At 42.4% G+C, this 12,895-nt stretch overlaps 1 protein-coding gene across 3 annotated transcripts in view; it reads right to left on the reverse strand.

The window, feature by feature from the left end:
- The window catches only part of EPG5 (ectopic P-granules 5 autophagy tethering factor), a 130,770-nt gene that overhangs the window by 97,870 nt on the left and 20,005 nt on the right, over positions 1–12,895 (reverse strand). For all 3 annotated transcript variants that reach the window (XM_061130930.1, XM_061130929.1, XM_061130928.1), the window contains exons 7-12: positions 11,858–11,960; positions 8,869–8,983; positions 8,297–8,447; positions 5,772–5,927; positions 2,460–2,617; positions 1,245–1,399 (exon numbers count right to left, since the gene is read on the reverse strand). In XM_061130930.1, the coding sequence (XP_060986913.1) occupies positions 1,245–1,399; positions 2,460–2,617; positions 5,772–5,927; positions 8,297–8,447; positions 8,869–8,983; positions 11,858–11,960 (838 nt within the window). The remainder of the gene's footprint in view (positions 1–1,244; positions 1,400–2,459; positions 2,618–5,771; positions 5,928–8,296; positions 8,448–8,868; positions 8,984–11,857; positions 11,961–12,895) is intronic.

The raw sequence follows: 12,895 nt of genomic DNA on the forward strand, positions 1-12,895 counted from the left end.
AATAATGGGTTCAAAACTACAGGACACAAGCCATTCAAGCCAATGGCCAGCAGTTTGGGTGTTGTTTTTTTTTTTTTTTTTTTTTTAATACAGTTAAACAGAACAGAAAAATAAGAAAGAATAAAATAGAAAACAGGAAAATGTGACAGTGCATAACTACGGACTCAATCTCATACATGTGTACAGACACACACAACACACACAGGGTCAGAATGTGGTTATTACTGTGAGAACTAGTCAGGATATTTGAACCATCATTCAAGAGCATAAACAATACTTTAGTAACGTTATCTTGAGAATGCCATATAATATACATGAAAATATACATTCTCCCCTCAGTTTTTACAGATTATGAAGATAGTCTGGAATTTCAGATCCATCTAGGCCTTAATCACATGCAGGGTTACTTACAAAGTACAAGAATAGGAATAGCTTATTACGGTATTTGATTCTGGAAAAGAACTTTAGATTACCCAGTCCGTCAATCTCAAACTGGAGTGTTGAGGGGGATGACAATAAATCTTCAGACATAATTTTTACTTATATTGGAAGAAATTTTTTATGAAGGCAAACAGATAAATGACAGCCTACGGTGAAAGTGTACATTATATATATACATATATATGTACACAAACACAAAACTCCAAATAATATTTTGGTAACCACTTGAGTTATGTCCCTCAACACAAGGGGTCTAAAGTTCATTCTCTTCCACCATTAAGGGTGGCTGGGTAAAAAAGCAAAGAAAGCAAGGATCTCATCCCATCCTGTCATTTCACAGATAAAGAAACTGAAGCCCAGAGCAGTAAGGTATCTTCTCTGATGTGAGATGGGCAACGAGGAGCAGAGTTAAAACAAAGCCAGAGTGAACTCTAGATTCACTATTATTTTCACCATCTCATCTAAGTAGGCTGGGAAGTCAGGTTTCCATGCTCCTGGCAGGGACAGAGGAGTGGAAATGAGGAAGGCGGGGCAGAGGGACAGAAAGTATAAAAACTACAAGTGTCAGGCTGTGCCAGACTGCCTATTCTTTACCAAAACTCACACATCAAGTGAAAAGAGATAGCATGGAGAAATGGAATGGGTATGATTCCTGTTTTCAATACTACTTACAGACCATCTTCTTCCACAAGTGCAGACAAAATGAGGCTGTCACATGTTTTTAAAGCAATCCCAAAAGAATCAATGGATGGGCAACCAAAAGAAAATGTTTTTAGCTCATTTCTAAAACTTAATATTCTAACCTCATATATCTCCAGAACAATAATTTTTATGAAGTCTTCATCCACGTTGGTTCTTCTGGCCTGAGCCATCTGAGCAAAAGTAGTTAGAAGGCAAATCTCTTCCGAGCTATTCATGGAAGAAAGACACTTCTCAAAGTTCATGAAATGTTCAGGGTCTGCAAGTCCAAGAATATTAAAGTGGGGAGAGAACAAACATATGTCACTTTAGTTACTCTTTCAGAGATACATAAGATATAAAACTAAAAGATATTAAGAAATGTTTAAAGATAGAAAACATCTCTGTTCCAGAACGGATTTCTACAGGCATTAGGAAGAAGGCTGGACCAGCTGAAATTCCAATTCTAAATATAATGTTGGCTTAGGCAACATTTAAGAAGTTTGTTTCCTAATCTGTCTCTAAAGGTTATTTAAGATCAGATGCTATGTGACTGGTCAAGAGCTTTATCAACTGCAAAGCCCTGCTACTGCCACTGAGCAAGACATCCTCAGCAGTGCACCTGAAGCTACCTGGTAATTATCAGCCAAATGAAGGACAACTCTATTAACGAAAACTGATAAGACTAGCAAACTACTCAGTACCAACATGGCATTTCACACAAAAGACATTTGCTTATATATGAAAATTTGGGGCAAGAAATTAGCTATAATCATGGCCGAAATACTGATGAATAGGATTAACAGTATCTATATTTTTGCCTACTCCTCAGAGAATGTTCTGTAAGCAATATTACATTTTGTCACTAGAGGGCAGTCTTGATAAACAGTATTGCCACATGTGACAGAAAAGTAAAGGTTTCAAAGGCAAAACTCTGAAGAGAGAAGAAAAATATACTCCCTGTGGAACTTTTCACAGTAAGAAAGCAACAAGCCAATAATTCCTTTCATATGTTTACACATTTGAGAAATCAAACATAGTTCATCAAATGTCCAGTATTTTCAAAATAGCTCCATAGGGCATTAACAACTCAATTTTCATTGCCTATCCCCAAATTGGGTTCATAATAGAATTTACTCTTCAGCGCATTTGAAGAATAATGAAAATTGGAATCATCATTCTAATAAGTCAAAACAACAAAGCAGTCTCTTGAATTTCAAAATGATGACACATGAGCACAGAGAGTAAAACATCTCTTCCTCCTCCTAAAAGCAGAAAGAATAAAGCCATGAAGAGAGGAGGCACATGAGACAGAGAGGCGGGTGCTGGCACGGCGGTACCTTGGAGGTGCTTCTTGCACTCAGCAGGCAGGAGGGCAGTACTGAGCTTGTCCAGATTCCCGCTCTCCACCTGATGCATGAGGTAGAAGAGCTTCCAGAGCATCTGGACAGATAGTGTCCCGAAGGGCATTTCTGACATAAACAGCCAAATGCCAAGTCTGCATGTATTGAAAAGAGCAGGAATAATTTCATGTATCAGTCAACTTCACCATACTGAGAAAGGAGGCAAAAAAAATTCTTAAATTTTTGAATCACACCGCAGCAATTTTTCTAGCATGCTTCACTCTTGAGAATGTTTAACGGCAAATACACACAAAGCACCTACTCTTGTGCCAAGCACAGTTCTAATCACCACATCATCTATTTATCAGCACATTCCTTCTCATGAAAACCAAGGCAAGCATTATTACTGATATTATCCCAATTTACACATCAGGCTACTAGAACACAAGGCTAATTAGAGGCAGAGCTGGGTTTTAAACCAAAGATCCTTTTAAGATCTGGGCAACAGAGAGACTGCTGAGATTGGATGTGTGTGTCTGAGCATGCACATAGGTACATGTGTGCACACCCAGACATGTGCAGTTGGCGGGGGCGTGGGGAGGAACAGAAGCTCTCCCTAACTCCTTACTCAAAACAGAATGAAGTTCAAACTCCTCAGCTCCAAATTCAAAGCCTTCCAAAAGAAGCTCAGACCCACATTCCCAGCCAAGCCCTCTCTGCTCTCATCAGACCACTTTTGGACAGGGGCTTTCCTGGTGGGTCAGCAGTAAAGAATCCACCTGCAATGCAGAAGACGCACAGGACACCCAGGTTTGATCCCTGGATCGGGAAGATCCCCTGGAGAAGGAAACAGCAACCCACTCCATCATTCTTGCCTGGACAATCCCATGGACAGAGGGGCCTGGCGAGCTACAGTCCATGGGGTCACAAGAGAGTCAGACACAACTTAGCAACTAAACATCAACTAATTTCTGGACAAGCCCAGAGAGAACTCCCCAACTACAGAGTGCCATCCCTCCATTTGTGAAGCCTTCCCTAATGTCTTCTCCTCAGCACTACTATGAAATTCTAACCATACCTGACTATGGCATTATCATACCCATTATCAGTGTTTCTCACACCACTGTGGGCAGAAAAATCACCTGAGACTTTATGGAAAATGCAGACTCCCAAGATCCACCTAAGAGATTCTGTGTTTGTAGGTCACAGCTGGGGCCCAAACATTTGGACTTTTTTTTTTACAGTCACCCCAGATAATTCAAGACTCAATTGTTCCTTAAACTACACAGTGAGAAATATAAATGTCCAATTTAGGAACACATACCAGCATACAGCAATTTGACAGCAGAAACCAAGTCTACTTAAACTAGTATCTCAAAAACAATACTCAATAAATGCTTATTAATATTCTGTTACATGAATTTTATCTCAAAAAATCTAAAAAAGAAAAATGGGGAGGCACTCATAACTGTTGTTTTGGGGCAAAACTATAATTAAATCAATTATAAGTAATGTTTATTAAGAAAAACAGAAATTAAATAGTGCACACTTAACCCATGTCTGTGGCCCACCAGGCCACTAGTAGTCCAAACCACAATTGACCTTGACTCTGAAAAGCAACAGCTAGATTTCTCTAAGTTCAAGTGGGTCAGGCTTCTGTCTTATTAAATAATTATCCAACACCTTACATGGGACTGGACGTTCTTATATAAAGGATCACCCAACAATGAGGCCTTAAAGGTAATGTCATTAGGCAGTAAATATTTCCAGCTACAAAATCCTATAGGGCAGACATGCAGGAAGTCTGGTTTAGGTTTTTGTAGTCTATCTTCCAGTTTGGGTTTGTGTGGTTTTTTTTTTTAGGTTGAGGGAATAGCTACCGTCAGAAATTTCCACAGGAGTGTCAAATAAATTTAAATTTCATAGCTTTAAATACCTGATTCTCATATGATGTGTTCTGAAATAAATTATACTCAAGAACAACAGCTCTCAGCATTTTCAAATGTAAAACAATTACCTGTGTGAATTACACATGCAATGTTACAGGAGGCTTCACAGCTCAGCGCATAAGACCTAGTAAGGAACTACAGTCTTTCTTCTAGAAAAGCCTTGCCTCTCAGCTAAACGAACACAAGATCAGGTGACAGGAGATCCGACTTGGGAGACTTTTCCCAAGCAGCGGGAGGCCGGCCTCAGTGAGCAGGTGCTCCTGCACTGAACCGCTAGCAGAGACCTGGCACACCTCAGGAGACCACCAAGTATGGACAAGAATAATCTGACTGAATTTCTCAGCCCAAGTTCTCTTTATCTTAGACCCACGCCTTCTAAGTGCCTAACAGTAGTTTTAAGACTTAGTCAAAGAATACTAATCTTTCTTTCTCTAAGTGAGCGGTTATCCTGTTCTTCATTTGAAGCCACACAAAAACAGCCACCACTTACATTTGAAAAGTCTTCTATGGTTTAAAAATATTACTTTCCACATATTACTGCATTTCATCCTCATAACATATCCATGAGGTCAATGGAACAAGCTGTATCATCATCGTCATCTCCACTTTATAAATGCACCAAGTGAGACCACAGATGTTAAGTGATTTGCCTAAGTAACAGTCTTGGCAGACCAGGACTCAAACCCACCACACAACACACAAAAATAAGGGGCTGAGACTATGAGGCCAGGCAAGAGTGCCAACAGCTCAGAACAACAGCTCAGAAGGGGAGCCAGCAGTTCATGAGTGGAGCTGGGGGGTGGGGGAGGGGGCAGAGTGCTAAAGCAGAACCCATTCCCACACTTGGGCAGAAACTCAGGGAAGACAGTGCAGGATGAGTGGTCGTGCCCCACCTCTGCCAAAAATGTACCCTAGGCTGTAAGCAGCAGCAACAATGGCGAGATGAGAACACAGTCAAGGTGGTGGAGGAGGACCCCAGACCCAAGACAGTCCTAAACTTTAAATCCGCACAGGCAGGCAACTTGAACAACGTAATGAGTGCCTACTCTGCCCCACTGGGGACACCAGAGTTGGGTGTGAAATACAATTCATCCCCTGCTCAAAGTTACCCCAAAAGTTCAGGATGGCAAAACTATATAGCAGAATCAGGTTATTTTTAAGACTGAAGGAAACCTGAAAGTCAGGATCATTTCAGGCAATACTACAGACAAGGAAACTAAATCCCAAACATTAACCCAAGATAAAAAACAGATGAAATAACGCTGATGTTATAAGAGCCCCACTTCAGTCAATGACTTCCACTCCAATCTTCCCACTAGCCAAGGAGCTATTTCTCGACAGTTATCATCACACTTCTTACCTTTTGGCTTTCAGGACATGTAGGACAGCTCTCAAAAAGAGCTCATCAAACTCAACCTGTAGTTTCTCCACGGAGTAGGGCTGCAGGGCCAGTCCTGAGCCTTGGCTGTGGCTCACATACTGGGCCCAGTGGTCACTCACATAACCGAGGGTCATCCTGAGCGTGAAGACAGACAAGGCGGCACTGTGTGTGAACGCACTCAACACCAGCACCATTACATTACATTTGAAACATTACTTCAGTCAACATGTCTTTGTTGCATACTATCTTCTAGGTGCTAAAGGGGATGCAACAACGGAGGGAAAAAACCTTCCCCTCATGGAGCTGACATTGAGTAGAGGGCACACAGACAATAAACAAAATGCACTGTCTGTCACACAATTATAAGTGACACTCAGAAAAATCAGTAGGAGAGAAGAATAAAGGTTTACGGGTGTGTTGGTGAAGAGGGGCCTCACTGAAAAGGGACCCATGAGCAAAGGCTGGATGCAGTCTCGGGCTATCTAAGGGAAGAGCACCCAGGCTGAAGAAGCAACCAGAGTGAAGGCTCTGAGGTGTGTTCATTGTGTTGGAGGAACAGCAAGGCAGCCAATGTGCTAAAGTAAAGTAAATGAGAGAGAGAATGGCTGGAGAGGAAATTAAAGAGACAAGAAACCAGTCGTGAAGAGTCCTGAAGGCCACTGTGCATACTGGCTTTTACTCTGAATGAGACTGGGAGCAGCTGGGTCTGAGCAGAGGAGTGATATGAGCTGACTCATGATTTACGAGAAACACTGGTAGCTGTTGTAAGAATAAGCTGGGGGTGTGGGGGAGGGAGGGCAAGAGCAGGAAGACAAGTCAGGTGGCTATTGTGATAATCGGTGAGACATAACTAAAAATGAACTGTGGTGGCAGCAGTGAACATGGTGAGAAGAGGCTGGATTCGAAGAGCAGCATGTTTCACTAATTCAAAGGATGCACACCCTTCCCATTTTAATCTCTACAACTAGAAGGTGCATCAAGATTGAGAACATCATAATCTGGTGGCATTTTTTTCTTTCTTGGTGGTACACAAAATGTATCTTAGGTTTGCTGAAAGATGGCAGAAAAGATGGCAGAACTGACCGTTAGATTGGATGTGCTGTGAAAAAGAAAAGTCAACGATGACACTAGCGCTTTGGCCAGAAAAACTGGCACTTACTGAAACTGAGAAGACTGAGAGCAGCAGTTTGAGAGGTGGGGAAAGTGAGCCCATTTGGGGAAAATTCAATTATAATGATAGTAAGTCATCCAAGTGCTGCCGAGTTGGCAGCTGGAGCTATTCAATACAAGCTAAAAGAAAGGTACGAAATGGAAATAGAACACAGAACGTTAACCATATTTAGATGATACTCAAAGACAAGGGAATGGATGAAATCCCAAGAAGTAAGTTTGGATAAAGGGGTCCAGGGATGAAGCCCTGAGGCATTCCAACATTAAGAAGTCTAGGAGGTAAGAATGAAACAACCAAGGAGGCAGAAAATGAACAGCCAGTGAAAGGAACAGGAGAACGTGGTATCCTGGAAGTCAAGCAAAGAAAATGCTTTAAGGAAACATGACCATCCGTGATAAAGGCTGCTGTATAAACTGTGTGAGAGATAAAGCAAGATGAAGACTAAGAGGTGGCGACTGGATTAGTCAGTAGCACAAAGTTCATTAGCAACTTTCATTCTTCAGAGCTGTTTCGGTGGTGCTGGGAGGAAAAGCCTGACTGCGGAGAGTTTAAGAATTCCAGGCATCCTATATCATTACCTGGCTTTATGAATGTGATGGATATATATCTGAAATAATTAAAATCAATTATGCTTTACAAACAAAAGTACGGAAGGAGGGGAAATTTTGTAGTTTTTTGTAAGTTTTCTTTCAAGGTAAGGGAAGTTGGATGAAATAGCTATGTATTTACATGAACCATAAAAATAGACTGATGATACAGAATCCTCCTGGATGTAAGTTAATTCAATGAATTTACTCCTATTTGATAATAAAAACAAAAACCTATCTTTCACACAAGTGAATGATAATGCTTTCCCAATTCAAATACAGGAGCCACTGATGAAGTCTTTGCAATTTTCTGGTATTTTATAGAAATCAGAATAAGAGTAAATAAGAGAGAAAACAGGGAAATAATAGTTCAAAAGAACTACTGCCAATTTTCCACAGCTACATGACAACTAGGCAAAAGTTAGGAAGCAGAAGAGAAGAGAATAAAGGAGGAGAAAGATTCTGTTTTCTTCAACCCCTTCACTCTGACCAAGGTCAACCCAACTGCTTGGAAGATCCTGACTGCAAGAACAATTGTCTAACAAACCAGTTAAATTTGAGATAATTAACCAAATATTCTGGCTAGAAGTATTTATTTAAAATTTCCATCTAGTAGAGGGTGAAGAAAAAAATTCTTACTTTTATGAGAAATAAGACATGAACTGTACCAATAAAATGCCCACCATCACAATTATACATTGTCTGTGACTAACCAGGGTTAATAGATATACCAAGAGCAGTATTACCTGATCATATAACCAATTCGCTTGACAAACTGCCTATAGCGTGCTCTATTGAAGGTTTCTAGCCCCACTGCCAGAAGTTCCACTAAGGAGTTAGCAAAGGCAAAAATTTTCATCATCTCTTGAGGTCTTGTTGTTTCGGGTAAATAATCACCTAAAAGTTCATCAAAGAAAAGGAAAAAAATTGTAATTACAATGGAAAAACAATGAAAGATATGGATGTCAACATATTAAGGAAGAAACAAAGTCAAGATAGAGAATCCTGTGCTCTGGCTCCTATACCAATGTGAAATGGGGAACTTGAGATGAAGTACAAAACCAAAACCATTTATCGGAGCTGGGAGATGGGCAAGCTAGTCGACCTTTTGTATTTAAGCACCACGCAGGAAACTACAATCACAAGAGAGGGGAAAGAAGCCTCATCACAGAGAGACACAAGCATCTCTGCATAGTACAGCCAGGCACAGGGGAACCCAAAATTAGGAGCCCACCCAAGATATAAGACCTGATGCTAAGTTCCTGTGTTTGAGCTTGCCCCTACCATATTTTACATATGACAGAAGAAATTAGTCTACCTTTTGCTTTAAACCCAAGAAGATGTTGAAACAGTTCATGAAATGGGAACTGTGACAGAAGAATAACCAAGTCATCTTCATTAAGGAGAATCCAACTGGTCTCAGGGTCTTCATCCTAAGGAAAAAGATGCAGTCTTATCAGTTGATTTGACAAGATGACACCATGGTCCAGAGTTACAGGAGCTGCATTATCACAAGTCTCAGTGGTACACGAGCAGTATTCTCATGAGTCCTCATGGACTTCTCCTCCAGGACAGAGACTTATACTATCAGTTCTATTAGATGACCTATAAATCCCCTAACACTGCAAGTACAATTTTATGTGTACCAAGTCATATCCATTCTTCAGTGGCTGAAACTGCTCTCATTAGATTTCTATCCCAAAGATGATGAATTCCTCTAGAATTGGGATCTTACTGTAAATCTCAGTGCTTTGACAATATCAATTAAAGAACCATGCACTTGAGTCCAAGTTATTTTATCTATAAAGCCTCTTCTTTCCCCCAAATACAAGTTTACTGCAATAGTCAACTGACTTGTCAAGAAGCAATTAGCATTTGCTATGGACATCTGAAGTTCTGTCATCAATCAGTACCACTGAAAACAGGATAAGAATAACAGTGGTCATACACAGAACTCACATACAGGAAACAGTTGGGGGGTTTTATTCAACTATTGTTGTTTAATTGCTAAGTCAAGTATGACTCTTTTAGAGACCCCAAGGACTGTAGCCCACCAGTTTCCTGTGTCCATGGGACTTCCCAGGCAAGAATAATGGAATGGGTTGCCATTTCCTTTTCCAGGGGATCTTCCCAACCCAGGGATAGAACTCACATCTCCTGCATTGTAGGTGGTTTCTTTACTGAGCCACCAGGGAAGCCCTTTTTGTTTGATACACAGCACTAAAGTCTCCTTAGAAACGAAACTGATTTGTGACCTAAGATATGCTACATTCAAAAGGGAATACTGGGGCTTCCCTGATGGTCCAGTGGTGAAGAATCTGCCTGCCAATGCAGAGGACACGGGTTCAATCTCTGGTCCAGGGAGATTCCATGTGCCACAGGGCAACTAAGCCTATGCTCCCCAGTAGTGAGCCCAAGCTCTAAAGCCTGCTCGCCCCAACTACCGAGCCTGTGCGCTACAACTACTGAAGCCCGAGCGCCCTCGAGCCTGTGCTCGGCAGGCAGCGTGAGAAGCCACTGCGGTGAAGGGAGCCGCCACTTGCTGGAACTGAGAAAGCCTGTGTGCAGCAACCAAGACCCAGCACGGCCAGAAATAAGTAAATAATCTTTAGTTTTTTTTAATTTAAAAAAAAAGGAATACTGTAAAAAGACCCAGAGATCCTGATGAATTATCAACTCAATTTCAACAAGGGACTAATGCAATTTATTCATAATTTCCTGAAGCCACTCATTTCTACCCTCTTACACATCCTTAACAGTTAGCGAATAAGAACCTCAGAAATTCCACCCAGAGCAGTAGTTCTCCACTCTGGCTGTACATCAGAATCACCATGGAGGCTTTAAACATTTGGATAGCTGGGTGTAGACTGGGGCAAGGTTGCCCAGGTGGTCCTGATAAACAGCCAGTGTCAAGAAATCACTGATGTGGGCGATGCATGGTGCCTTCCACCCTCGGCCTTTTCTGAGTCAACAGCACTGCCAGCGTTCCCACCCCAGGCTCTTGAATCCACTCAACATCCAGTGAGAGCTAAGGCACCATTCCTGAGTCCTTAACCATTACCCATCTTTGGGATTAAATGCAGGAAACCTATAAGAAAAAAAGACACCTCTCTCAAGAGAGACCAGTCTTCGGGTGGAGATTGGGGAGGGCGGGGGGGAACCTGCTCCATTACAATCTTTAGAAGACCAATTTGTACCCAAGAAGCTCTTTCCAGAAGAACTGTTCAGTCTCTGCAACTCGACATCATTTACCACCATCTCCCAACTCCCACAAGTCCCAGGAAAGGCACATTGAGCCAGAAGGCTCCTGCTTCTGAATGAACAGCTGGGTAAATACAGAGACATGATCCCACAGCTGCCACATGTCATTCTAAGGAGTGTCCACTGAAAACTCTCAACTCCTTTTAAAGAGAAGAGGTTTCAGTAAATTTAGTTTAGTTCCTGGCCAATCCTGGACAAGCAAGTCAAATCTGGATTTGGACCATAAAAACACACTAGGGCAGGCAGATAACTAGCTGGAAGGGAAAAAAAAATGCTTACCAATATACTAGCCACGTGTAATAGTAGAAAGAAAAATCAATAAATGTTATCTTGATAAAGTGGATTTTGATAATAAATTCTCACTAAAAATAGGAAATTATCTTCTATCTTTCAAATGAGAAGATCTAGATAAGAAAGTTTGTAAGTGTTAAGGCAGAACCTTCCTAAGAAGTAAAAGTTTCTCAGTGGTGTCCAACTCTTTGGGACCCCATGGACTATACAGTCCATGGAATTCTCTAGGCCAGAATACTGGAGTGGGTAGCCTTTCCCTTCTCCAGGGGATCTTCCCAACCCAGGGATCAAACCCAGGTTTCCCACATCGCAGGCAGATTCTTTACCAGCCGAGCCACAAGGGAAGCCCACCTTGGTAAGATCCAGCTCTTTATTAGAAAGGCTCAGAGTATCTGTAGGTGAGATTCCAAGTCCAGAAAATGGATGCTACATAAAAGAAAATCCTAATAGAAAGTGTATAAAGTATGTAAACACTTCCAGGTCCAAACTCTCCCAGCTATACAGGGACGGTCTGGAAAAGAGGCACCAGACACTGGCTCAGTACGAAGGCTCGAGACTTGTGATTCGGGACAAATTCCCTCACCCCCATTCTCCACCTGTCTCCTCATCTCTAATATGGGATGAAAACAGTACTTGCCTTGTGGGGCTGTTGGGAGAATTAAATGGGCTAATACGTGAGAGGCGCTTACAATGATACTTGGCACATGAGAGAGCTCAGAAATAATTCATCAAAACGCTGCAGATATGACAGTTACCTCTTCTCCCCCCTCATCTACTAGAGTCCACGTCCCAGACGCAGGCCCCGAGGATGGATTCCACTCACTGGGCTTCATGTGGCACAGGAACTCAGCTCGGTTTCTAAAGGACAAAGGAAACCGCTCCAATCACATAAACATAAACAGAGAGCCCACCGCGTGCATACTGGATTGTCTACTCACCCTGAAGAAGAGTCGACATCAACCCAATCTCCAAGTGGTTTGAATCAGAAAACAAGAAATAATAACTGGCTAAAACTCAAGGAGACCAAAGCCTCACTATTGGTGATGTAGAGGCCACAGCCCTCCCGGGTCAGTAAAGAGAAGTGGCTACGCCAGCACAGCGCCCGCCTCCAGTGGGGCCTCAGCATACCCAGGACTGCGTGGCACCTGAGTTCTAACTGGCCCACAAAGTGTTCCGGAAACATGCTTCACTGAATAAAGGGTAATCTGCAGGTAATGCAGAAGCTGGCTGGGGGAAAAGCACATCTAAACACACATGTAGAAACAGTCCCTGTATCCAGGCGGTGAGAGACAGGAATCTAGGGGTACTCCTGCAGGCCAGGCTTTCACATGGTGCTGGCTGGACCTAACAAGTCGGTGTAACCAGACAAGTGTCTTCTCTGAAACGTGGTTCTCAGCTCTCTGTTCCTTCCTCTCTGGCTTGACCCTGAAAATTCATCCATTCCGTCCTTCCACCAGGAGCTCTCCTCCGTGACTTCCAGCTTCCAACCCGAGGGGTTCCAGCCGTAGAGCTCCACGTGTCCACTGGTAGCTGTCACTCAGACGTGTCCTCCCGTAATCCCCAAAGACCACAAATCTTCCTCCTTCCCTGACAGCTCTCCTTTTTCTTTTCAGTCTCTGAGGGCTGCCAACACCCTCTCAGTCAGTCAGAATCACAGTCTACAGAGATAGGTCTGAGCCACGCCTTTCCCACATTTTCTTTATTTCATCAGCTTCTTAATCCTTTCCTGGGAAGATGACCTTCCAGTTTCCCACCTTCTTCCCACTGCCATCACCTCAATTCAGGTCCAGGGG

Source organism: Dama dama, chromosome 27, assembly GCF_033118175.1.
Source record: "Dama dama isolate Ldn47 chromosome 27, ASM3311817v1, whole genome shotgun sequence".
NCBI classification, from domain to species: domain Eukaryota; kingdom Metazoa; phylum Chordata; class Mammalia; order Artiodactyla; family Cervidae; genus Dama; species Dama dama.